Raw genomic sequence first — 27995 nt, 5'->3', positions numbered from 1 at the left:
AGTATAACAAAGAAACACAAAAAGCCCAGTCCATGATACAAACTAATGACAGCCACCCACATTATATCTCAGACAAAAGTACTATTAACAAGAATATCCCTAAATAACAATCATTACTTTAATAATTGATATTATAATAGGAGACATATCTATAAAAACATAGGAAAGTTGATTTTTTTTTCTGAGGCAATTGGGGTTAAGTGACTTGTCCAGGGTCACTCAGGTCTTCCTGACTTCAGGGCTGGTGCTCTATCCACTGTGCCACTGAGAGCGTCATTTAAAGGAGCGAATTCGAACTTTTCTTCAAAATCATAATACAGCCACTTAGCTGTCTCAATTTTTTTAAGTTAAAAAAAAGATACTGAAGTGGTTTACTGTATCCTTCTCCAGATCACTTTACAGATGAGGGACTGAAGCAAATAGGGCAATGACTTGCCCAGAATCACACAGCTAGTAAGTGTCTGAGGCTTGATTTAAATTCATGAAGATGAATCTTTCAAGATATATAGTGAATTTTGAGACAAGTTTCAAACTTCTTTCTGGAATGACTAGGTCAGTTAACAGTTCTACCTATAATTCACTATGTGCCTGTTTTCATAAAGTTCCTCCAACAATATTATTCTCCATTTTTATAATCTTTATTAGTTTATCTAAAGTAGACCCTTAAAGGTCATTTAATTTGCTTTTCTTCACTAGTGATTTGGATTCTTTTTCATCTTTCTTGATAATTTGTATTTCTTCTTTTGACAACTGCCTATTCCTATTTTTTGACCATTTATCCATTGAAGAATGGCTTTTATTCTTATAAATTTGAATCATTTCTTATATTTTGGATATGAGACCTTTAGCAAAGAAAAGTGCAATGAATTTTCCCCACTTTTCTCTTTTTCTTCTAAAGTCAACTGCATTGGATTTATTTGTATAAAAGCCTTTTCATCTTGCATAACTGAAATTGCCCATTTTTTATTTTTTAATCCCATTACCCATTGTTTATGAACTTTCTCACCTATTCATTCATAGTTGTGAAAGATATAATTTTCCTTGTTCTTCTAGTTGTTTATGATGTGATCTTTTATGTTTAATTACATATATATATATATATATGTATATATATATATATATGTATATATATATATATATACAGAGAGAGAGAGAGAGAGAGAGAGAGAGAGAGAGAGAGAGAGAGAGAGAGAATATATAGCTTTTCTTGACATATGGTGTCATATGTTGTTCTGCCAGGTTACTTTTCAATGTTTTCAGAAGTTTCTATCAAACTTACTGCGGTAACTAGGATCTTTATGTTTATCAAACACTATAGTCTGTGTTTATTTGTTCTTGTGTGTTATATATCTAATCTATTTCACTAATTAACCCTAACTTTCACCTTAAATTTTCAGTCCCAAAAAGTTTTGAAGATTATTGCTTTATTTAATCTTTTGAGATCTGATGCTACCTAAATGATATTTTCTCCCAACCCTCATAATATCTTCAAGAAGTATTCAGGCCAGAAGTTAGTAATCTGCTTGACTTTTCTACTATTTATAGTTCTGAAAGTATATTCTTCCTTGTTCCTCTAATTTATTTATGATTTGATTTTTTGTGTCTGAGATACCTATTTGAAGATTTTCTTGACATAATTTGTGGTCTATACCTAATTTCTGCCAGACTACTTCCAGTGTTTCCAGCAGTTTTTGTCAAATAGTGAGTTGATGGGATATTTAGGTTTATCAAATATTATATACTGTGTTTGTTTACTTCTTCTGTTGTGTACCTTAATTTGTTACATTGAACAACTCTAACCTCATTTTTTATTGAGAACTGAATAGTTGTATTGGGATATTTTCCCCCATATTAAACTGTTTTAATGGTCTCATTCTGTGAAATTTAATTTTTGTTTGTTTTAAATAATAGTTTATTATTTTTTAAATTATATGTAAAAATAAATTTTAACATTTATTTTTTAAAGTGTTGAATTCTAAATTCTGTCCTTCCTTCTATTCCTTTGTCACTTCCTGAAGGCTATTTGATACAAATTATACATGTGCAATCATGCAAAACTTATTTACATAATAGTCATGTTGTGAAAAAAAATACAGACAAAAAAAACCCCAGGAAAAATAAAGTGAAAAATAGTATGTTTCAATCTGCATTCACACTCTCATTTAATTTTTCATTCTATTTCTCATTTTTATCGTATTTCCTGAAAGCAACATATTGTTGAATTCAAATTTGTAATTTGTTCTTGATTTTTGTTTTATGGGTAAATTCATCCCATTCAGATACTAAGCTATAATTGCTTGTTGTATATTTTCCTCCTTCCTAATTTTCCTTCTTTGTTTTATTAATCCTATCCCTCCTCACTCCTTTACTTTAGTTCTCTTAAAACTTTTTTTTACTTGCAATTCCATTTCATCTTAGAAATTCTTACGTGACCTTGAGTATATAGGCATACAAAATATATATATGAATCAAACATTTACTAAAACAAATCATAATTTCATGACCCCCACATTCAATTATGAAACTCAATATGAGGTCGTTCAAGAAGCTGGATTAAGCTTTACTTCTACTTACTATCTTCCTCTTCTATTTCTAACCTACTCACCCCTCTAAAATCTTCCCCCCTGCCTTATCTCTTTCCCCTCATTTCTTTCTGAATTTAGAAGACATATCTTTCTAGATATATATATGTTACTTTTGAGATTTTATTTAATCAAAAATCTGATAATAATCATTAATATTTATACTATGCTCACTATGATAAGCACTTTGGAATCATTTTATTCCTCCAACGAGCCTAGGAAGTGGGTGCTATTTTTTATTATCCTCTTTATGTATAAAAAAGACTGATGAAATTCTTTGTTTTGACATAATTGTAATTTTAGAAAAAATTTTTATGAGATTGAATCCAGATTTATAATCCTCAATGATAATATTTAAATCTGAAATTTTCCAAGAATCTACAGTTCTCAATTAGCTTGTGCTTCAATTTTTTGAAATTCAGTGTTTTAAATATATGTATTACAAAGTTTCATAACCCTACAAATTGAAAAATGATGCTGGCTCTAATTGCTGACATGTAATGACACTGGTTCTTATTAAAGCAATTAAATGGAAATTAAGCAATAGTATCTTTGACTGACATATACTAGTATACTTATACATATACTTATACAAATTCTTATATATTTTAAAAAGTTGTTACATCAATTTCACTAGGTCTTTGCTAGTAAAACAGATTGTACTACCTCAAAAGTTCTGGGACTTGTCTTAAAAATTTGTAAAACATAAGATTATATTTCCAAGTGATGAAAATTTGTTTTGCATTGTAAGATTCCTATTCTATAAAATGTTTATTTATTTCAGTACCCAAGATAATGAAGCAAAGAACATTCTGATAGAATTTGCCTTTTTTTGCTCTCTGAAAACTTCTATATCTTATACTAATATTTATAAATAATATACTCTTTTCATTTTGATCTTTTGTTAAAATAAGTATCCTCCACATTAAGTAAGCTGCTGATTCCTATATCCTCTATAATATTATGTTCTTAATTAATTCTATTCTCATTATTATTATTTCTTACCTTATTTCTTGCTTCTTTTTGAAATACACTTTACTTCTTATTATTCTTATTATATTACGCCTTACTTCTATTGAAATACACTTTTGAATTAATTTCGCATTGATTTTAGCACAAGTTTACATTTCTAACATACCTAAACAATCAATTTAAAATACAGTGATGTTAAATTTCACTTACTTTTCACAACTTTTTCAGTTGCTTCCCAATTTTGAAACAATCTTCTTGCTATGATCATACTGAAAACGGCAGAATTTATTAGTTCAAGCTTTCAGTTATCTAATCAGTAAAATCACTTTCCTTTCTTGCCCCTACTAAAATAAAATGATTATTTCCCAGAGAGTGATAAAAGCAAATTTTATAGAGGCAGCCAAACCCCAATTTATTGTAGAGAAAACATCCTTTGGTCTCTGATGTAATATGATTTTATGGTCCCCTGATTTGGGGGGAGGAGACTTCTGTTCTGGCAATGTGATTCCAAAGTCTTCTGCCTGATTCCTGAGACCACTTCTCAATTCATTGCTGACAGATAATTCAGTAAGAACCAAATTCCTTCCTATCTACGAGGCATAGAATTAGCATATCTAGGATTGAAAGCTAGATAAATGTGTCTCCTAGCTTCCATTCTCTGCAGAATTCCCTTAAAATTCTGTCTGCTTGTAAAGATGTTACAATTGCAATAAAGCTTTGTCACTTGGTTAAGGAGATGGGTTCAAGCCTGCAAATTCTTTTGAGATACCTCGCAACATCTGTGATTCCAAGCTTTTGGGGTCCCTTTCCCAACCTCAATATGATAAGCTTATTCACTTATTTTTTGCAACTCGAATTAAAGTACCATTTTCTTATTTGTGTATCTTGTTTTCTTTCTTCCCCACCCAGTTTAGCCAAATCCACAAAGGAAGTCCTGCAGAAAGTTTCTATTCTATATTTAATTTTAAGAGAGAAACACAGAGAAACAGAAGTACTTGCTCACAAGTTGTTTTTTTTTTTTCTTTCTAATGAATTTATTCAAAAGATTTAGAAGCAATTTTAAATTTTAGTTTTTAATAATTGAAAAATCTCTTCTTTGGACCATATTAAGCATTCATATGAAATTTCATGTAATTTGTCAGCTAAACCTTTTTTAATTCTAATATCATTTTTCAAAGCCTCTCTCAAATACCTCCTGGTAGTCTTCCTTCCTAATTCTCACTAAAGATTTGTAGGAGTAGGACAGCTATGTGGTGCAGTGGATAGAGCACTAGCTCTAAGTCAGGAGGACTTGAATTCAAATAAGACCTCAAGCATTTAATACCTCCTAGCTATGTTGCCTCAGCAATAAATAAATAAATTTATAGGAGTTAAGTCCCTATTAGAAGCCTTTTAAGTATATACTCAAGACAAAAAATTAGGGTTTTATAAATACCAAAGATTTAAATGAATTTATTTCCTTTCTTAAAGGCCTTTCTTTACTTATTGCCTCAAGAGGCTTTTCCTCTACAATGAAAGAAAAAAGGAGAAATATCTTTCTTTCCCAATAAAGTGAGGAGTTTAATTTGATTCAGAGGAAATGTAGGTAGCTATTTTTGCATAACTATATGCCAGTTAAGTAGACAATCTAAATGAAATGAATATTTACAAAAACATAAATTGCTTAGATTAACAGAAGAGGAAATAGAATACTTAAGATTATTTTTTATCTTAGAAGAGAGAACAAGCCATCAATGAGATCCTCTCAAAAAACAAACAAACAAACAAACAAACAAACAAACAAAACCCAGGAGTAAAAGAATGAATAAGAAAATTCTGCCAATATTTAAGGAACAAATAATTCCATTACATAACTGTTTGCAAAAGCAGGTGAAGAAAGAGCCTACCAAATTCCTTATGTGACACAAATATGATATTGATACCTAAGCCAGGAAAATCCAAAACTGAAAAAGAAAATTAAAGACAAATTTCCCTAGTGAATATTGATGCAAAAATTAAAAATACATATATTATCAGAGAGATTAGAGCAATATATCATAAGTATAGCATAAGAACAGGTGGGATTTAAACCAGCAATACAGGGCTAACATAATTGACTATATCAATAACAAAACCAACAGAAATCTATGATTACTTCAATAGATGCAAAAAAAGCCTTTGATAAAATACAGCACTCATTCCTTCTAAAAACACTAGAGAACATAGGAATAAATGGAGCTAACCTTAAAATGATAAGTAGTATTTATCTAAAACCATCAGCAAGCATTATCTGTAATGGGAATAAGCTAAAAGCCTTCCCAATATGATTGAAGGTGAAGCAAGAATGCCCATTATCACCTCTACTATTTAATATTGTACTAGAAATATTAGCTATAGCAATAAAAGAAGAAAAAGAAATTAAAGGAATTAGAATAGGTAATGAGGAAACAAAATTATCACTTCTTATAAATTTTATGATTGTATTACTTAGAAAATCCTAGAAAATCAACTAAAAATATACTTGAAATTAACATTAGCAAAGTTGTAGGATATAAAATAAACCTACATAAATCATGAACATTTCTATGTATTATCAAAGAATGTAGCAAGAGATAAAAAGAAATTCCATTTAAAATAACTAGACAATATGAAATACTTGGGAATCTACTGTCAGAACAAACCGAGGAACTATATGAACATGATGAGGTCTAGATAATGTATACTTAAATTAAATTAGAGTTTAATTGAGGTCTAGTGGCAGGTTCGGGGCATAGGGAGTCAAATGAAGTTCCCTTGCAATCCCTTTGGATGTGGCGGTATAGAGTCTGCTGTAAAGGAATTTACAGGCCCAAAGACCTAGATTGATTTAAAAAAAAAAAAAAAAAGGTTTATTGTAGGGTTTGGAAGCAAGGTTAAAGTCTGGTTAGTAAAAGGTATTAGATAAAGAAAGAAATACACCATAAGTGGTGGACAGAGAATCTGTGATGCAAAGCATCGTGCCAGCATGTTTTGATCCTCTGCAAAGAAATGATTCCATCTTGGCTCTTTTATTTGGTAAAAGGGGCCTATGGGTGGGGTCCCAGATTGGTTCTTCTTAAAGGGGATGGGGGGTTGGGAATCAGAAAGGGGCTACCGCCCCGCATCAAACGCAATTGTAAAACATTTTTCAAAATAAAATCAGATCTAAACAATTGGAAATATATTAATTGCTCATAGGTAAGCTAAGTCAATATAATAAAAATGGCAATTCTACCTAAAGTAATCAATCAGTGCCAATCAAATCAAACTAGCAAAAAATATATATTTTATAAAGGTAGAAAAATATTTTAAAAATTCATTTGAAAGAACAAAAGTTCATGGATATCAAGCTAATCATAGGTAGAAAAATATGAAAGAAGGTACTACACCAGATCTTGAACTATAATATAAAGTGGTAATTATAAAAACATTTTGGTACAGGCTAAGAAGTAAGCTGGTAGATCAATACAATAGTTTAGGTACAAATTACATTATGGTAAATGATCACAGTAATCTAATATATGATAAACCAAAAGATTCAAGCTTTTGGAACAAAACCTCATTATGTGACAAAAATTACTCAGGTAAATGAAAAACTGTATGGCAGAAACTGGGTTTAGACTAATATCTCACACTGTATACCAAGAAAAAATCAAAATGAGCATATGATTTACACATAAAGAGTGATATCATAAAGGAGTATGGGAGAATATATCTATCAGATTTATGGATAAGGAAAGGATTTAAAACCAAAGAAGATATAGAGAGTATTACAAAATACAAAAAAATTTACTATAAAAGTTAAAAAGTTTTTGCACAAAGAAAACCAAATCATAAGGAAAACAGAAAACTGGGGGAAATTTTTTGCAACAATTATCTTGGATAAAAGTCTTATTTCTCAAATATACAAAGAACCAAGTCAAATTTACAAAAATACAAATCACTTACCAATTGATAAGTGATCAAAGGATATGAATAGGCAGTTTTCAGACAAAGAAAACAAAGATATATATCTTTAGTCATGAAAAATATTCTAAATAATTATTGAGTAGAGAAATGCAAATTAAAATAAGTCTAAGATATCACCTCACACCTATCACAATGGCTAATATGAGAAAAAGGAAAACGTTGGATGTTGGAAGGGATGTGGGAAAACTGAAGCACTCCTGCACTATTGGTAGAGTTGTTAACTGATTCAACCATTCTGGAAAGCAATTTTGGAACTATGGCCAAAGCTTACCCTTAGATAAAGCAATACCACTGTTAGGTCTATCTTCCAAAGACATTCCCCAAAAGGGAAAAGGACCTATTTGTGCAAAAATATTTATAGCACTTCTTTTTGTGGTAGCTAAGAATTGAAACTAAAGGGATCCTTATCGTTAGGGAATGGCTAAACAAACTGTGGTATATGATTGAAACAGATAGTACTATTAAAAAATAACAAGGAGGATGGTTTCAGAAAAAATCTGGAAAGATTTACATGAACCAATTCATAGTGAAGGGAACAGAACCAGAATGTTGTACACAGTAACAGCAATGTCGTTCAATGAAGACTTCTTCTCAGAAATACCATGATCAAAAATGCTTCCAAAGAACTAATGATGATGCATACTATCTAGCTCTAGAGAAAGAACTGATATTGAATGAATACAGATTGAACCAAGATATTTCTCACTTTCTTTTTTCATTGTTTTCTTTAAGTCACCTTACTTGGATGGAACATTTTACATAATTGCATGTGCAACTTCTAGATACAAGGAATGAAAGTGAGTAGACCTAAATTGTGAGTCTTGGTGACTGAGAAGATGGTAGATAATCTTAACAACCATAGAACAGTTGGGAAGAGGGGAGAATTTTGGGGGGAAAGAGAATAAATTCAGTTGGACATGTTGAGTGGGTTTAATTAAAAAGCTCACTGGAACACTGCTAAATAATTATTAAATTTTTGAATAGACTCTTCATGTATTAGTTACAGTTAAAATACAGGATGTCCCCAAAGTCTTAGTGAAGTTTTAACCTTTAATAACTTAAAACTATTTAAGAAACAGATAGAGCACTGGTGTTGGAGTCAAGAGGGCCTGAATTCAAATGTTCCCAGACACTCATCCGCTGGAGGACTCTGGGCAAGTCACTGAACTGTGTTTGCCTCAGTTTCCTCATCTGTAAAATTGCTGGAGAAATAAACACTCTTGACATCTTAGCCAAACAAACAAACAAAACCATGCAGACTCAGACATGATTTGAAACTACTCAGTAACAAGGAAAGAAATACAATATTTCTACAAGATCATCAAAGAATGAATCAAATTCATTATTTTTTAAATTATTAAAGTCATTTTTATTGTAAGTTTATTTATTTAGTAATTGTATGCCAAAAATAAATTTATGATTTATTATCCGCAAATGCTCCATTTTCATGCCTGTTTTATATATCCGTACACCCGGGGATGCGTAAAAATTTCCCGGGTGAGAGCGTTGCGAGTGGGAAGCTTCAGAAACTCAAGCGAGCTTGCCGCTCTCCACCCGCTCAGTGCTGAAAACACCCTGGAGTACGCCTGCGCTCATCGGCCTCGGCTCGCATTTCAGCTTCTCTCGCAATCCCCCTTCCCTTTCAGAGGGAGAGTCCTTCGCGCGCGCACTTTGAGCTCACTCTCGCTCCTCCCGCTGAGAATGCCTATTTGCCCTAGCACCTAGTGCGCGTGCGTAAACGCTCGGGCCGGGGCTGGGACGAGAGTAGCTGGGAAGGAATTTCTGTATCTCCCTCCAAAGGAAGCCACCAGCCCGTGTCTTCCTCCTGGAAACTGAAGTTCGGAGTGCGCAGCCTCGGTCGGATCTCTATTTCCTTCCGGTAAAGGCGGGTTTGACCTGGAAATCCTTTCTAGCCCGTAGTCCCTTTCAGGTCTGGCCCTCGGTGAAGATGGCGACGTTGCAGGGAGCCGTGGTGACCGGGGACGGTACCGAGGCGAAGCTGAGCAAAAAGTAAGCATTTTTGCAAGAGGGCCGGGGTCAAGACATGGCGGCCAGGCCGGGGATCCTCTTGGGCTTCCCCGAAGGGGAGGCTGTGCCTAGAGCGGTTCCGGCGGCTCGCGTGGGTGCTGACGTGCTTCTAAGAAGCCACCTTCGCCTCCGGAAACTACTAGCCCCAGCATGCACCGGGGCGCGAGGTTTCGGTTTGAGGCCGGGAAGGAGGTGGTCTGAGAGGGCTTTCCTTCCGCTGCGGAGCAGCCTCGTGCCGGCTTCAGACCGGGTTAGGGGGGCGGGGAAGGGGAGAAAATGCAGAGTTTTCCAATAATCTTAGGAGAGGCTGGCGAGGGGATTCAATGCCCCGTCCCCCAACAAAGGAAGGGTTTTTTCTGGCCACAGAGACTAGCGAGGCTTTGCATAGCGCTTATTACATGTTACTTTTATCCTCCCAACAGCCACATAGGTGATGGTCTAATTGTTCTCGTTTTACTGATGAGGAAACCGAGGCAGAGCTGGCAGGTAGACAAGCGGCCAAAGCAATATTAGAACTTCGTTTTTTCACTTATACCACAGTCTCCTGTAGGGACCCAGTTGTCCCCACGTTGCTTTCCCTATTGGGCTGTAAGGTTTTTGAGGACAGGACTAAATTAAATTCAGTGAATGAGCCGTCCAAGTGTTGTTCAGTTCCTCTTATGGAAAGCTTGGAAATGTATTAGTCTCTTCATGTACTTTAGGATCGCAGAAGAGAGGCCTGTGGGACCCCGCCTTTGGGGGGTGTGACCCAATGGGGCTCTAGCCGAGGAGCCTGAGGTAGAAAGGGAACTGGAGGGAGGGAGAGGGTGATCCTGGGGCCAGGACGGCCCCCGGATCCTGGTAAATAATTAGTGGCTCTGGAGGGCAGGCTGGAAGGAGAGGCAGTTGGTCCAGTGAGGATGCTGGAGGAGACGTGTGGAGTGGGGTTGCTCCCGGGCAAGTAGGATTGATGACAAGTAGTGGGGCCTTCGTGGGAGCCCAGACTGAAGGAGAAGCTGGGAGAGAAGCCTTTGAGTGGATGGGCTGAGGAGGAGGCAGCTCTGGCCAAAGAGTTCAAGAAAATGAAAAGATGAGGTTGGGGGGTGAGAAGGGATGAAAAGACTTGGAAGAACCTTGTAGAAAGTGAGGTAGTGACTTAGAACAGTGTGTCAAACAACTGCCCGCCTTCCGTTCCATGAAAATTTAGACGTCTTTATAGACTTGTGGTGGATCCAGTCAGCATGGCTTCTGATTCTCTCCATTCTTGTTCTGGGGTTTTCGACAGGGAACAGTCTCTTACATAATATGGGCCCTTGAGGTGGTTCACCAAGGGGACTGATGGGAAAGGAGCAGAGTGTGAATAGTTCCGGGGTGATGGCCTGAGAGAGAGAGAGCCGAAGGGTTAAAGCAGCGCTCCTCAAACTTTTTACTGTCCCTCAGACTGTGGGAGGCCGGACTACAGTAAAAACAAAAGCTCCCACTCTGTCTCCGCCAGGCCGATGCATCTGGCCCAAGGGCCGCAGTTTGAGAACTCCTGGGTTAGGGGATTGGAGGTGTTGGTGTGGATGAAGAGCAGGCTTCGAGAAGAGAAGGCAGAGGGAGAGGCTATGGTCAGTTTAGGGATTTCAGTTTTTGAAGATGGAGTTGTTGGTTTTGTGGGCGATTGGATTAGAGAAATAGGTTATATGTAAAATAGCTTGAGGAACTCTGTGCTCAGGGTATGTATATCTCTTAATAAATAAATTTCTTTTTCGTTTCATGGCTGAAGATCTGGAGGAAGACTTTTAGTCTTAGTTGTGTTACACAAACTGAAATTGATAATGAAAATGAAAAGTGTTCATTTCTCATCTCTCCACCTTGCCTTTTTCTCTCAGATTTCACATCTCCAAAAAATTAGCATTTATCGGATTTTAAAACTCATCTGGTCATGGGCAGAGTTTTTCCTTTGCCACATATATGATTGGGGGGAGGGGAAGAGAGAGGGGATCACTTACTAAATATTTCTCAGCTTGAGTTTTGCTTTTGAACCGGGACCGGATTCCTCCATGGTTAACCCACAGTCGGCAATTAATTTTTTAAAAAGTTGTTGGATGGTTTACTGAATATGGGCTCCCAGAAGGACAAAATAGGACACTTACTCACTTACAGATTTCCATGGGTGCAAAGGGCAATAAGCCTTCTCTTGTGGCTGTTAGTATGTCTCTCCAGATCTACCATCTCTGATTCCTGTTGGTGGTGAGCGTTTGTGCTGCAGTATTTTGCCTTAAAAGTGATAGTTCATTAGGGACCTGGGGTCCACTCCCTGAGAAGAGGAGGGTCAGGAGGTGTGATTGTGTGGGTTTGCAGCACTCCTCTTTCATTAGGGCGAGGCTTTTCTTGTAGAGAAAGGGGTTGTCTTTTTCCTTTATCATGCCATAGATATAACATTGCCCCTGATTTATCTTTGCTGCACTGTTTTTGTACATTTCCTTTGACCATTTCTTTTTTCTTGGATTTTTTTGGGGGTATAGATGCAGTCGTGGTTCTGCTGGGTCAAAGTCTACACTGGAAAGAGAAAAGGAAAACATTTATCTAGTGCCTTCTATAACAATACACTTGGGGGGGGGTGTTCAGTTATCCCTAGTTTGTCTACAGTTCATGAAGTTGAGGCAAACAGCTTAAAAGACTTGTCCAATACAAGACTGGAACATATTCCAGAATTAACTTCCATTAGTGATGAGTGGCAGCTTTTGAATTCATCTAATGAATGCAGTACAATTGATTTTCTCCCTAAAGTCTGTCCCATTCTCTGGAGTGGTTTTAAGCTGGGACAGGCTCCTCAGTCAGCCACCAACCTCCAGGGCATTTTAAGTGCTTGCTGGTTGCTATTTCCCCCTGTGAATTTGGGGCAAAGTATCGCATGGCTTTCCAGAATGGCAGAGCTCCAATCAGAATGAGACCCTTCTAATATCTTCCTGTGTTGTCACTTTGGCCTATCCGATAACCAAATGTCACAATTGCTTTCGTTTTCATTTCTTTAATTATTAAATGTTTGGGAGCATTTTTCTTCATATTTTTGCTTCAATTTCTCCCACTGAAAATTTTCTGTTCTTATCCTTTGAGAATCCTTAGAGAATGATTACTTTTGTTATAAATTGGAACATTATATAGAGTGTCTCTATACAGTTTAAAGCTTAATCAAGATTTTTGGGCTATCCTGTATGCCTTGAAATACAGGACCATTATTAGAGAAACTTACTGCAATGATATTCCCCCAGTTATCCTAATCTTAACTACATTGGTTTTGCCACATGCAAAAATGTGAACTTTGTGTAATAAAAATTGCCTGTTTTAGTTTCTGTTATCCATAATTCCATGCATGGTCATGAATTCTTCCCTGACCTTTCTATAGTTGTGAAAAATGCATTGTTCCTCCAACAGTGTGATCCTTGCTATCTAAATCATGGAGCCATTTGGAACTTATCTAGGTATATGGTATCATGTTGACTTGGGAAATGACACTTGTTCTGAATGTATTCCTGATATAAGGTATCAAAAAAATCTTAGTTGAGTTTTGTTTTGTTGCTCCATACCTGATTTCCCTATGATTGCTTTCCATTCTTTCCAACAGTTTTTGCAAAATATTAAATGTTGATCTTAGTAGCTTTAATATACTAAAGTATTTGGAATTATCAAACAATATATTACTGTGTTTGCCACTATGTTTGTATCTGGTCTGTTCTGCTGGGGGGGGGGGAATAATTTTTTTTCAGCTCTCAAGGCCTTTTTCTATCTGTTATCTTATTCCCCCAGTTAACTTAACTAAAGCTTCATTTGGAATTTATTTTGACATGCAGTCTCAGATGTTCTACACCAATTTTTTTTTTCTTTTTTAAAAAATTTATTGAATTACATACAAAATAAGAAAAAACAGAATCGAAAAAAAGCCAGAAAAGGAAAATAAACAAAATGTCATATTCTCAGCAAAACATCAGGAAGGATTCAAAATACAATAAATTTCCCTTTCAAGAGAGCATATGTAATAATAGAAGAAATATATTCATGAGTTGTCCATCTTTTCTTTGTTTTCTGATAGGTTATTTTGTTTTCTGCTGTGCAGTTTTTATTTTCTTTTTCCCCCTTTTGTTCCCTCCCCCAAGGAGACTAGAGTTAAACACAGATGTATTTATTTTATGTGGGCATGCATGAAGGTGCACACATTTATCTCTATTTCCTATCCCTGCTAACTCTTTTACTTTAATTCTACTCCTTTACTTACTTTGCTATTACTTGGTCTTATCACCCATAGGTCCCTCCCTCTTTATCTTTTTCCCCCATTAATCTTTATACATCCTCCCACTACCTTTACATATCCTACTAGACCACACTTTATCTTATCTTCTTCCCCCTCCCTTATTTCTTTATAGATTTTGGAGGGTGCTGTACTCTTCATGGCATGTATGTAGTGTTGCTTATTTAAACCATTCCTAAGTAGGTTTTCAGAGCTATGAGCCCTTCTCTAAGTTCAGGTTTGGTTGAAATAAAATCCTGAAAACCTGCAAGTTCATTGAATGTCCTTTTCCCCTCCTCCCCCCAATATTATAGATAATATTCCTGGATATATTTTTGGCCACAGGCCTAGTTCTTTTGATTGTCAATAGTTATGATTCTAGGACTTGCAGTCTTTTATTGTAGCTGCTGGTAAGTTCTGTACAAGTCTAGTTATAATTCCAGAGTATTTGAATTTTTTTTTTTTTTTTTTTTTGTTTCCTGCAAAATTTTCTCTTTGATCTGAAAATCCTATGTGTTTTCCACAAAGGATTTCTTTGGGGTGGTAATGGGTGGATTTTTTTGTTTTTACTTTGCCCTCGTGTTCTATCACTCAAAAATAATTTTCTTGAATTATTTCTTGCATTATTTTGCAAAGGTTCCTTTTTTTGGTCAGTTTTCAGGTGGTCCAATTCTTATATTTTTTCTTCTTGATCTGTTGTTTTTCTTATAAGACGTTTCACATTCTGTTCTAATTTTTAAAATTCTTTATATTTTGTTTTGTTATTTCTTGGCACTCTCATAGCTTCACTGGCTTCTTGCCCAATTTTAATTTTCAAAGAACTATTTTCTTTAAGACTACCTCCTTTTCTATTTTTTAATTTTTTTTCTCATAATCTTGTTTCTCTTGGATTTTGTTAAGTGAATTAGATTACTTCTAATTAGAGATCCGAGGACTGTATTTGTAGATTTGAGAATCGTTTACCTATAAATGATCATTGAACCCATGGAAGCTTTTGAGAAAACAGCTTTAGAAAATAGAGAAACTATTGATTCTGTATTCCAAAAAGATCATAAAAAAAGGGAAAAGGACCCACGTGTGCAAAAAGGTTTGTAGGGGCCCTTTTTGTAGTGGCGAGTAACGAAATTGAGTGGATGCCCATCAGTTGGAATGACTGAAGTTACAGTATATGCATATATTGGAATATTATTGTTCTGTAAGAAACAACCAACAAGATGATTTCAGAGGGTCCTAGAGAGACCTACATGAACTGATGCTGATTGAAATGAGCAGAACTGGGGGCAGCTAGTGGTGCAGTGAATAAGAGCACCAGCCCTGAAGTCAGGAAGACCTGAGTTCAAATCTGGTCTCAGACACAACACTTCCTAGATATGTGACCCTGGGCAAGTCAATTAACCCCAATTGCCTCAGCAAAAAGAAAAAAAAAAAAGGAAAAAAGAAAGGGGAAAAAAAAAAAAAGAAATGAGTAGAACCAGGAGATCATTATACACGACAATAGCAAGGTTATGCGATGATCAATTCTGATGGATATGACTCTTTTCAACAATGAGATTCGGGCCAGTTCCAAAGATCTTGTGATGAAGAGAGCCATCTACACTCAAAGAGAGCACCATGGGGACTAAATGTGGATCACAACACATTTCATTGTTGTATGCTTACTTGTTGGGGTTTTTTTTCCCCTCTCATTTTTTTTCTTTTTTGACCTGATTTTTCTTGGATAGCATGATAAATGTAGAAATGTTTAGAAGAATTGTACATTTTTAACCTAAATTGGATTATTTGCTGTGCAGGAAAGGAAAAAAAAAATAAGAAAACAGGGTTTTACAAGGGTAAATGTTGAAAAGTATCTTTGCATGTATTTTGAAAAATAAAAAAAAGAAAATAGAGAAAAGGGGGATGCATCTTAGGCTACATCCACAGAAAGGAATGCAGAAAGGATTAGGAGAATAAGAAAGAAATATGGAAAAGGAATCAGAAGCAAGTGTAAATTGTCTGAGCCTGCTGGTAATAGATATTACATCAGAATAGGAAGTGGTTGGTAATATAAAGCTATAGAATGGTAAGAAATATAATAGAATGTTGCAGTAAAGGGATCATTTATAGGCTCACAACAATTCCATTTGAGATGGGTTTGGAAATAGAGACACTGAGCACAAAACTCTTAAAGACTTGGCAGTTAAATGGAGGAAGAATAAAAGAGGTTTTGTTATTTCTTTTTAAATAAAGATTTTTTTAAAGATAGAAAGTCTGAGCGTGTTTGAAAGGAACCGTTGGATAAAGAAAATTCAATTATTATAAAGAAGTTGAAGGGGCAAACTTGGAGAGACAAAGGAATGGGGCTCATGAAAGGTGTGTATAGAGGGGGATGTTGGCACTGAGGATACCACTAGAAACATGAAACAAGAGTACAAGTAAAGGAAAAGTAAGGAAAGAAGAACAAATTGAGGGTGACAGAAGTATGAAAATGTTAAATGTGCTAAAGATAGAGTTCAGAAGACTTTGCCCTCATCCTGCATCAGCAGCTCCTAACTGTGGGGTCTTTATGAGCCTGCTGCCCCCTTGCAGAGTGAGAGGCTTGGCCCCTCCAAGGGGCCTCCCATCTCCAAGAGAGCTCCCATCAGCCTCTGTTTTCTAGATAAACTCTAAAAAGAGGTCATTTGCCCTCTTTTCGGGTATGGGAGAAAAGAGAAGTGAGTAGTTTACATGTAAATCAATGTGGCTTGCCCATGATTCAAGCTAAATTGCCTCCTAAATAAGAACTTCATCTTTTTCCTTTTTTTTTTTTTTTTTTTTTTTTTTTTTTTTTTTTTTTTTAGTTAAAGCTTTTTAATTTCAAATCATGCATGGACAATTTTTCAACATTGCCCCCACAAAAAAAAACTTGTGTTCCGATTCTTCTTCCCTTCTCCCCATATCCTCCCCCAAATGGCAAGCAATCCAATATATGTTAAACATGGCAAAAATATATGTTAAATCCAACATATGCATACATATTTCCACAATTATGCTGAACAAGAAAGATCAGATCAAAAAGGGAAAAAATGAGAAAGAAAATAAAATGCAAGCAAACAACAAAAAGAGTGAAAATACTATCTTGTGATCCACACTTGGTTCTCACAGTCCTTTCTCTGGGTGTAGATGGTTCTCTTCACAAGTTCACTGGAACTGGCCTGGATCATTTCATTGTTGGAAAGAGCCATGTCCATCAGAATTGATCATCATATTATCTTGTTGCCATGTACAATGTTCTCTTGGTTCTAATAGGTTTGTCTTCTGGGATTTATTGATCATAGGGAGAGATTCTGTCCTGTTGGCAAACTGTTTGGCAGGCACAGTTCCTGGTAGTTAAAGAGACCAAGAGCCCTTCAGTATTCTGAAAATGACAGAGAGATGGTCTTCTTGGTCTGTGTATTCCAATTAGCTTCTCATACATAGAACTTCCTTTCTGGGAATATAGCAGCAAGCTTGGCTTGGAAAAATGATCATTAGGGGGAAAAAAAAATTTTTGTTTCTTTAGGCATCAAACTCGGCCCTTACCTCTTGCTTGGTTAAGTCTTGAGAAATAAGTATTTCCTTATCTTGCTCATATTCTTCTCTCCTCTCATCTGCCTCATTCTCTATTGTTTGGTGTAGACTCTGTGGCTAAATGACTGAATTGTTGATTGAGTGAGTGAGGATGCTTTGGGAAGTGGATACATTAGCAAAAGGATCTCCCTGCTTCCCCATACAATCGCTATCCTGAATTTTGTTGTTATCTTTTCCCAGTGAGCTGAAGAGACGTTTAAAAGCAGAGAAAAAATTGGCTGAGAAGGAGGCAAAGCATAAAGAATTAAATGAGAAGCAACTGAATCAAGCCCCCACTAGCAATCATGCTGTTGACAATGGCGTGTGTGCTGATGAGGAAAATTTGGACCCAAACGTAAGTTTTTAATTTTTTCTTTTAATGTAACTATAAATAGTGGTGATAGGAAGACATAAATATGTCCAAGCATGGTCCCAGTGATGTCCCAGAAGGGTTTTAGTAATCCATTCAAACCAAATATCACCTGAATATATTCAACTATGATCTCCTCTCAAGTTCTGGAATTTCTCCCAATAAGAGCAGTTTTTCCTCTTTCCCTGTGCATTTACAAACAGTCTGGCAGTGAACCAAGACAAATGAACTTCTGGCTAGGACAGATATGAAGAGTGAATATAGATTGTTACTATTTTTTAAATAAAGGGCTTGATCTTCAAATTAGGGTAAGACCCTTTTTGTGAAGTCTTTTTGGAGTATCTCAAAGGCAGTGATACTTAAGAGTGGACAGTAAGTATAGAGATGGCAGGAGATGGGCAAATGTGATGTAGAAATCAAGAACATGAGATTAGTTCCTGGATCCTAGCACTAGGAGGGATTTTCACAATGTGCTTAGAATGGTGGGAAAGCTCTTTGGAGCTTTTGATGTTGGTGTTGAAAGACAGCCCTGCTCATGAGCTCCTTCCAGGGGTTTTATAGAAAAAGAAACTTCTAGGTTAAATTGGCTTTTTTTCTTTTTTTACCTTCTTTCCCCTTTGATTTCATTGGGTGGTTTTTTTTTGTTTGTTTGTTTGAATCTTTTCCTCCAAACCCTTTCTCTCTCTCCAAACCCTTTCTCTCTTTCTGACTTCCCTATTACTGTTGAGGGTACCATCTTCTCTTGGTTGCTCAAGTTCACAATTCAGATGTCATTCCACCTGCTCGCTCTGGGTACTCCCATCCAATCTATTATCAAGTTTTTCAATTGTATCATTGTAATATTTCTCTGTGGGGAGCCTTGTCTCCTCTGACACTGCAGTTTACCCTGACATGGGCTCTAATCACTTCGTGTCTGGACCATTGAAAGAGGCTGGTCTCTCTGCCTCAAGTCTCTCCCCAGCCTGGTTCAGGCCTTACACTTTGCTATAGGGGGATATGCTTAAAGCACAGGTCAGCTTCCCTCTTACATCAGCAAAGTGCAGTGGCTTTTTATTACTTCCAGAATCAAATCTTTTTTGTTTGGCTTTTAAAGCTTTTAATAACTTGACCCTGTCCTATCTTTCCAATCTTCCACCTTATTCCTGTCCACAAATCTTCTTGCTCCAAGAATTTTATCTGGCTGCCCCCATGCCTAGTACACTTTCTCTCCTCACCTTCACCTTCTGACTGCCCCAACTGCTTCAGGACTCAGCTAAAATCTCACCAAAAAGCCTTCCTGATTCTCCAGAAAGCCAGAGCCTTCTCACTTAGGGTTGTTCCAGTTTGTCTTTTGTAGAGCATCACAGACAGTGGGGAAATTCTGGGTGAGGTATAAGACCCTTCAGCCCAGAGGGAACTAGCTCCCATCATCTCCCCTAAGGGCTGTAGGCCTTCCTGAGAAGTCAGGGGGCAGTGACACCCTGTGTTGAGATTGAAGCAGAGTGGTACTAGGTGGCAAACTACATACAGTAGCAAGGTGTTTATGTGGTCCCACGTGCACAGTGTTGCTTTTGTTACATTATATAAAGGGGAAGATCCTTGAAATAAATGGATTCCATTTTTCCACCATCCTCAGGAGTCTTGCCTCATCACTTCTCTACTAGGAAGGTATATTTTAATAACCCCGGTATATTTTAAAGCCCCCCTTCCCAGTGTGGGGGCTCTGGAAAGCAACAGTATGTTTTGTCACCCCAGCTTGGGGGCTCAAGAAAGCAGGATATTTTAATCACCCCAGCATGGGGGTTCTAGAAAGCAACAGTACATTTCATCACCCCAGCTTGAGGGCTCTAGAAAACAGGACAACCGTCTTTTCCACATATTGTCCCGTGGATTATCCTGGGAGTTCCTTGAGGGCAGGGAGGCTGTTTTTTCTTTTTGTTATGTATCTCCAAGACTTAGGCCAGTATCAGGCTCTTAGAATGGGCTTATTAATGCTTGTTGACTTGACATGTGCGCTGTTGTTTTTTATGCCAGCAATATTACAAGATCCGCAGCCAGGCGGTCCAGCAGCTGAAGGCCAGTGGAGAGGACCCCTACCCACACAAGTTCCATGTAGACACCTCACTCACCCACTTCATTGAGCAGTATAATCATTTACAACCAGGTGACCATCTGACTGACATCACTGTGAGAGTGGCAGGTGCGTATTCTCTCCTGTCAGACAAAGAACCCCTCCTGAATTCAAGTCCTACATTGAGCTATGAACTGGTATGGAAGAAATAAGCATTTTTTTTTCCTTTATAAAAATACTCCCTAATTTCTGGATTGATTTGGGTACAGGGAGCAATCTTTCTCTTAGGAATACCTCTATCCTGGCTCTTCACAAATACATAATATAATCCTGAGGGATTCATTTTTGTTTAGAGGTATGTTTAGAAATCTGTGAATGAGGAAACTGGGCCCAGAGAGAAGGGTGGTAATATGTAATCTTTGTGGGGGAGCAGTGTTAGCCCTAAAAGCAACTAATCTGTGCTATTAAGATCAGGACCCTCCATGGCTCTGGGTTCTTCAAGCCATAGTTTCCTCAGCTAAAGTAAATGTTTGGACTTTGAGAGTAGCAACACTGGAATTTTGTTGTTTCTATACCAAATATATAATTCTTAGTTTGGTCAGAAGACAGTTTCTCTAGGACAGAGATGGGGAACAGCTGGCACATGGGTCTGCAAAATCATTTGGTTTGACTCTGCCAAGGCAACCATGGATAACAACGACCTCTTACTGTTTGAGTTCTTTAAGTTGATAATTTTATATGGCACACAAATGTTATAAATATCCAAATGGCCTTTAGCCCCCTCCCCCCCCCAAAAAAGAAAAATACCCACCTTTGCTCTAGGACTTCATAGTAAGCCCTGTTTTGCTGTTTTCTATAAACTTGATACAAGTACAGATGATTCTCATTAACATTAATTATGATGGCTTCTAACTTTGCCAGTGTAGGTCCCTTACTATTTAAAAAAAATTTTTTTTTCTTTTTCTGAATTATCTTCTCTCTTCTTCCTTCCCCTTCACCATGCAATGATAAGGCAAACAAACAAGCAAAAATAAGCATCCTTTCCAAATACATACGGTCATGTAAAATAAATTTCCACATAGCAATGTCGCAAAAAAGCGAAGAAAATATGCTTTGGTTTGCACTTTGAGGCCATCAGCTCTCTCTCTCTGGAGGTAAAAAAACATGTTTCATTATCAGACATTGGAATGGTGGTTGATTATTGTTTTAATTAGCTAATAAATCTTTTGAAGTTGGTTATCATTACAATACAAATGTTATTGTATAAACTATCCTCTTGGTTCTGTTTTGTTTTCTCTGCAGGTAGAATCCATGCAAAACGGGCTTCTGGGGGAAAGCTCATCTTTTATGATCTTCGAGGGGAGGGAGTCAAGCTCCAAGTGATGGCCAATTCTAGGTACAGAAGGCTTTTGTGGGGGTTGGAGATGCTGCTGGTCTTGTTTTCCTAACCCTTTTATCTCAAGTTAAGTGGGGTGGGACTGAGTAGATGAGCAAAGCTCAAGTCAATTATTTAGTTAAAATTTATTGAAAACATAGTTGGAAAAGAATAGTAAACCATGAAGGGAAGAGGGTCTGGCTCTGAGAAGGAAATGGGAATAGGAAGGAAACGGGATATAAGGCCCTACTCTCAACTTGGTTTAGGATCTAAAAGGAACTACAAGTTTGTTTAGGATTTTAGCGAGTGACCTCGGGTGAGAATACATGTCATCTCAAACTGGGACTACTGTTTACTGAATTAAGCGTCCCTTCCCCTCAGGAATTATAAATCAGAAGAAGAATTTTTTCATATAAATAATAAACTTCGACGGGGAGACATCATTGGGGTTCAGGGGAATCCAGGGAAGACCAAGAAGGGAGAGCTGAGCATCATACCTCATGAGATTACACTCCTGTCACCATGTCTTCATATGTTACCTCACCTTCACTTTGGCCTCAAAGACAAGGTGAGCTCCTATGCCTCCTTCCTCCAAATTCAGCCCCTTCTGGGCCTTCTCTTTTACTGCGTTCTCAGTGTTCACTTTCTTAGGATTTTGGTCTCGCATCCACATTTTATGTATCAGGATATGATGGCTTGCTAACTTCTGTGTTTGTTTCTCAAAGGAAACTCGTTATCGTCAGCGATACTTAGACTTGATCCTGAATGACTTTGTGAGACAGAAGTTCATCACCCGCTCCAAGATAATTACCTATATCAGGAGCTTCCTGGACGAGTTGGGCTTCTTGGAGGTGAGGAAGGAATGTGTCAGGTTCGCTTAGGTATTCTTAAAGTGTTATGTTCCTCACTGTTCCCTGCTCCTTCTAAGGATGGCTCTAGATTAGTAGCCTCCTCTATTCCTCTAATTCCCCCAAGGGACAAGACTTGACTTGGTAGAGTGGGACCATGGCGAGAAGCAATGCTGGCTGAAGGTGACTGGTGGACATGCTAAAAGAATCTAGCCTGACTTTCTCATGTTTCCCTACCTTGCTGTTGGGCTTGGGGGATTCCCATGGTTAGATGCGATGGTGCATTTTCCTGGGCGGTTTGCTGGCAGAGGCTTTTTTGAAGTTGATATAGAATTAGCAATCTCTTAATGGCCTAAAGTCCTCGCTGATTCATACTGTCTCTCTACCTGGTCAGTTCCCCAAGCCCCAGAATGTAGCAGATACCTCTGGGTTTTTGCTAGAACTAAGGGACCTGCCCCTTAGCAGGGCAAGGGGATGTTTAGGCAAAGGTCATGGATTCATGCCTCAAACTCAGCCCAGCAAGTGGATTTTTCTCTGGGGATAAACACCAGGGATGTTGCCGCATCCTCCTTCTACAACATTAAAGAAGTCTGGATGTTGTCATGTCTCTCAGCTAACATACTGCTGACTCTTTTTCCCTAGATAGAAACACCCATGATGAATGTCATCCCAGGTGGAGCTGTTGCCAAACCCTTTATCACCTACCACAATGAGCTGGACATGAACCTGTATATGAGAATTGCCCCAGAGCTGTATCACAAGGTCAGAAGAAAATAAATCCTTTCCCTTAGAGAGGGAAAGGGCCAGGAATGTCCTTTGTAAGTTTGTAGGTACAGATAACTAATTAAGAAGTCATTAGTGGATGGACAGAAACAACTACACCCAGAGAAGGAACACTGGGAAGTGAATGTAAATTGTTAGCACTAATGTCTGTCTACCCAGGTTACTTATACCTTCGGAATCTAATACTTAACGTGCAACAAGAAAATGGGATTTACACACATATATTGTATCTAGGTTATACTATAACATATGTAAAATGTATGGGATTGCCTGTCATCTAGGGGAGGGAGTAGAGGGAGGGAGGGGAAAATTTGGAAAAATAAATACAAGGGATAATGTTATAAAAAAAGTTATTCATGCATATATACTGTCAAAAAATTTTTATAATTATAAAATTAAAAAAAAACAAATTAAAAAAAAAAAAAAAGAAGTCATTGGTTTGATAATAACAGGTAAATGGGACATAACAAGTGATTTCTCCAGGGAGGGGTATGAGGAAACAACATCCCAGGATTTGAAATATGATCTCAACGTCATGCTTCTTTCTGCTGGAATTCTAGTTACCTCTCTTCTCCAGCCTACTTGGGATCCTCAGCACTCTACATACTTAAGACACATTTGCTGCATATTCTTCCTGATTGGAGGAAACTCCACAAGTTTAAAATAGACCTTGTTTTCTGTTGCCTCCTGTCCCATCAGACTCTCCTCTTTTCTGATTGTTAGGGGTGCTACCATCTTTCCTGGATGTTACTTTCGACTCCTCTCTTTCCTTAACCCACAGACCAATCTGTTTCCGTAGCCTCTTTCCTTTATGTCCCCTTTCCATTGCTATATGTCTCATGTAGTGTGGGCCTGCTATGGGCCCGTCCCCTTGGGCCTATACTGTTGCAGTGGCCTGCTGGTTAGCCTGCCTTCCTCAAGTCTTCCCTGTATCAGTCTGTCTCCCACTTGACCTATTCCGTTTAGTAAATTCCTGTGATTTACTGCACTCAGTGTGGAAACCATTATTTCCACAAATGACACTCCATCCCCATGCTTTTTTGTTTGTTTTCGAAATTAAATTTTTTGAACATAAAACCTCCTTGTTTTTCTCTTCCCTCATATCTATGCCTTTTCACTGGATGTCCCCCATGCCTGCCATGCTTGGCTCACCTGCCCACACACACTCCTACCTTCCCTGAGTTCTCTTCAGATTTGGATTCCAGCCTCCGCAAAGGGTCTTTACAGGATCATCTTTGCCTCCTCACACACACACTACTTGTGGCTTTCCTTTGAAATTCCCTTCCATTCACAGTGCATGATAATGTACAATATTTTGCATATTGTTTCCTCAATTAGTATCTCCTTGTGCTCAGAGACCATGTTTTTCCTTGCTAATTTATATCTGGTACATTAAAAGTACATACAACTTGAATATTGCTTGAGCTCAGGTGTTTTTTTAATTATTACATTTTTTTCTCCCTGTCACCTCCCTTAAACCTTGACCTCCACCACTAGGAGGAGGAGGAACCCCCAAACCTCTGTAACGGATATGCAGAGTCAAGTAAACATAGCCAGATTGGCTGCTTCCAAAAATACATCTCCTTCTGTTTATTTAATTCATCACCTTGGCTCCCCTGGGATTGCAATTAAAGTCTTTCAGCATTATTTATTTTTACAAGTTGTTACAGGATAAATTGAGTTCTTTTTACTTTGCTCTGCATCAGTTTATGCAGCTCTCCCCAGTTTTAATGGATGTAAAGTAGTAACTTAGAATTATTTCAGAGGCAGCTAGTTGGTGAAGTAGATAGAGCACCAGCCCTGAAGTCAGGAGGACCTGAGTTCAAATTTGGCCTCAGACACTTAACACTCCCTGGCTGTGTGACCCTGGGCAAGTCACTTAACTCCAATTGCCTCCCCCCAAAATTTTCACTTTTCTGACACAGCAGTCTTGAACAGTTGTTTGCATTGTTGTTGATAGTTTGTGTTTCTTTTTTAGGATCAGCAGTAAATTTTGTAGGTCACTTACCAAAGCTTGCTTTGATCATGGCTGCTTTCTCTCTGTTCAGATGCTGGTAGTTGGTGGCATTGACCGGGTATATGAAATTGGGCGCCAGTTCAGGAATGAAGGCATCGATTTGACTCACAATCCTGAATTCACAACCTGTGAGTTCTACATGGCTTATGCAGACTACCATGATCTCATGGAGATCACCGAGAAGATGGTTTCAGGTAACCTACCAGCATGCTTTTGACATTTGCCCTCGAGGACTTGTGCTCTCCCAGGGCATGTGGGATTTGGTAGATCCCTCTTTAAGCAGCAGCTTTCTCTCCCAGGAATGGTGAAGAACATTACAGGAAGCTACAAGGTCACCTATCACCCCGATGGCCCAGAGGGCCAGGCCCACGAGATTGACTTCACACCGCCCTTCCGGAGAATCAGCATGGTGGAAGAGCTTGAGAAAGCTCTTGGCACGAAGCTGCCTAAGACCAGCCTTTTTGAAACAGAAGGTAAAAAACATTTCCCCAGTTTATGTTTCTCCTTGACCTTAACTGTAGGGTCAGAAACTGAGATGATGTCCCTGCTCATATCTCACTTTTACAAAGCCCTGTCCTTCTGCTATAGTTCTTTACCTGATTCCTCCCCTGGGGACTTGGGAGCTTTCCCCTAATTCTGTGTGTTTGGATAACAGAAACTCGTAAGGTTCTTGATGACATCTGTGTGGCGAGAGGCGTAGAGTGCCCTCCTCCCCGAACCACAGCCAGGCTTCTGGACAAGGTGAGCGCCTGTGACCTTGGGGTTCTGGTCCCCTCATTCCAGGATGGAGGGCTGCTTCTGCTTCCTGTGAAGGTGGTAGCCCAAGGCTCTAAGGTCTCAGAGGAGTCGGACTAGATAAATGGGAAGAGCTGGGGCAGAGACCCAAAGTGTATTGTGGTCTTCCTGGGGTGGGGACTTAGGATTGGGCCTGGGAAAGTGAGATTCCAGCTTGTTCTCCAAAGTGTCCTTCTCTGTTCAGCTTGTAGGTGAGTTCCTGGAAGTAACATGCATCAACCCCACTTTCATCTGTGACCATCCCCAGATAATGAGCCCGCTGGCCAAGTGGTAAGCTAGAGCCCAGCTGTCTTGCAGAGAACTAGACACCTGGTCTCTTTGTTGTATGTCACGGGTTTAGTAAAAGCACGACAGCCAGTCTTGCATGTAGCTCTGGTCTATGACCTTATAAGTGTCTGTCACCAGAGCTGAACGGCGCTGCTGCTCAGTGACAGGTGAACATAGCTCCACCATGCCTGATGGGAAAGCCCAAGGTTGGAAGGATGAGCCCCTGCCCCTCATTGATTATCTGTGTGATCTTGGGTCTGTGCTTGGGCCTCGATTCCTGACCTGCAAAATGGAGGGGACATCAGGATCCCTAAGCCCTCCAGTTCTGCCTCTTGATCTGAGATGCTTTGAACTTAAGGAAGCCTCACCCTGGTGGCCGGTTGTGTGACCTGTGCTTTGGTTTCCACTGTTCAGGCATCGCTCCAAGGAAGGCCTGACTGAGCGCTTCGAGCTCTTCGTCATGAAGAAGGAAATCTGCAACGCTTACACAGAGCTTAACGATCCCGTGCGGCAGCGGCATCTGTTTGAAGAGCAGGCCAAGGTAGGGGAAAGATGCAGGTTTACTGAAAAACTCGTGATTATTCTGGAAAGGGTTTCTTCCACCCATAGTTTACCTCATCTTTGCTAGAAGGGAATCAGGGGCCATCTGCACATCGCCGAGTCCATCTGCTGCGCAGCTTGGTTGCTAGCAGTTTCCTGAAAGGCTGGGAAGGCTCTAGTCACGGGGCTCTAGCACTGGTCACTGCGGGTGTTCAGCAGGCCCCGGGTCTCCTTCTCTCTTTCAGGCCAAGGCCGCGGGTGACGACGAAGCCATGGTCATCGATGACAACTTCTGTACTGCGCTGGAGTATGGGCTCCCACCAACGGCCGGCTGGGGCATGGGCATCGACAGACTCACTATGTTTCTTACAGACTCTAACAACATTAAGGTAAATGCCTGCTGGCCCTTCTTACCCTCACTAAAGTCACAATGATCCCAAAGCACATTGAACTTGAATCAAACCTGAATGTTAGGTGCCCTTAGTTAGAAAAAGATAAAATGGAAATCCAGCCCGAAGAGCCAGCCTTGTACTTCTCGTTTGTGGTGGGGATGGTTTAACTGGGAGGTAAAAAGAGGTCAGCCGATTTCTGCTCCTTGCCAACTCAGGATCTCAGCACAAGCATTCTCAGGGAGATTTGGGGCCCCAACTGCCATATTTTTCTCTCCAGGAGGTCCTTCTCTTTCCTGCCATGAAGCCTGAAGAGAAGAAGGAGAATCCATCACACACGGGCTTGTCTGAAGGCACAGTGACTGCTGCATCCAGCTAAAGGAGAGGAGCTCAGCCTATTCTGGATGAGGGATTCAGGAACAACCACACTATTCTTGAACAGCCAGACAAGTGACTTGAGCACAGTCCTGCAGATGTCTCCTCCAGCCTAGGGGAGTGTGGCTAGAAGGGCTTTCTACTTCTCACCACCAAATAAAACCATTTTTCTCTTTTTTCTGCTTTATTTCTTATTCCTTACATCTTGGAAGGCCAACAGTTCAGCCAAATTAATATTTATGCCAATTATTTTGTTTTTCATTTAACATTTTTTTTTCTGATTATTATGGTGTATTAACTTTAAATACACATTTCTTAGACCCTACTAAAAATCCCTGAAGCTATTTTCCTGGAAATATGATGACCAGAAGTTTCAGATTTTAACAAAGGTCAGGGAAAGAAGGGGAAATGGAGGGGAATGTGCAGGACCCTCTCTACTTGGTATTGTCTTACTGTTCCTTAAGGGCATAAACTTTATGATGTATGCTGCTTAACATTTTTAATATTGACTTGGGTAAAGGCTGAAGAGGCAGGCTCATCTGATTTGCAAACACTGGATGGCAGAGATCCGGGGAAAGATCTTGACCTGCTCTGGGGAACAATTTTTAGTCCATAGTTCCACAGGTCAAGGACATTGAATAAAGATCTAAGGAGGATAACAAAGATTACTACTGCAGGCTTTGCATTCATGTCACCCTATAAGCTGTTTAACACATATTTGTACAGAGAACTGGTATTGCCGAGTCCGGGTGCGGGTTGCCTGGGGGCTACATTAGTTGTCTGCCGGTCACTAAAGGAAGGCCCTAAAAAAGGTAGACCCAAAAA

At 38.6% G+C, this 27995-nt stretch overlaps 1 protein-coding gene across 1 annotated transcript; it reads left to right on the top strand.

Moving 5' to 3' along the window:
- The first annotated feature begins 9243 nt into the window (after positions 1–9243).
- KARS1 (lysyl-tRNA synthetase 1) lies at positions 9244–27346 on the top strand. Its single transcript, XM_074286024.1, has 14 exons — positions 9244–9530; positions 17563–17716; positions 19745–19910; positions 21084–21177; positions 21538–21724; positions 21882–22007; positions 22647–22766; positions 24836–24998; positions 25104–25277; positions 25460–25545; positions 25784–25869; positions 26281–26407; positions 26652–26795; positions 27076–27346. Exons 1-14 carry the CDS (start codon positions 9469–9471, stop codon positions 27172–27174), a joined length of 1788 nt encoding a protein of 595 aa, XP_074142125.1. The 5' UTR covers positions 9244–9468; the 3' UTR covers positions 27175–27346.
- The last annotated feature ends 649 nt before the right edge of the window (positions 27347–27995 follow it).

The sequence above is a fragment of the Sminthopsis crassicaudata genome, chromosome 2, assembly GCF_048593235.1.
Source record: "Sminthopsis crassicaudata isolate SCR6 chromosome 2, ASM4859323v1, whole genome shotgun sequence".
Taxonomy (NCBI): Eukaryota; Metazoa; Chordata; class Mammalia; order Dasyuromorphia; family Dasyuridae; genus Sminthopsis; species Sminthopsis crassicaudata.
Note: the sequence above shows the minus strand (reverse complement) of the source record. Positions and strands in the feature narration are given on the sequence as shown.

Excerpts from the sequence above, each read along its gene's own strand:
- KARS1 (XM_074286024.1), top strand. The coding sequence starts at position 9,469 with ATGGCGACGTTGCAGGGAGCCGTGGTGACCGGGGACGGTACCGAGGCG. Across the intron at positions 24,999-25,103 it reads CACCGAGAAGATGGTTTCAG|GAATGGTGAAGAACATTACA; the intron begins GTAACCTACCAG and ends TTTCTCTCCCAG. Across the intron at positions 25,870-26,280 it reads ATGAGCCCGCTGGCCAAGTG|GCATCGCTCCAAGGAAGGCC; the intron begins GTAAGCTAGAGC and ends TCCACTGTTCAG.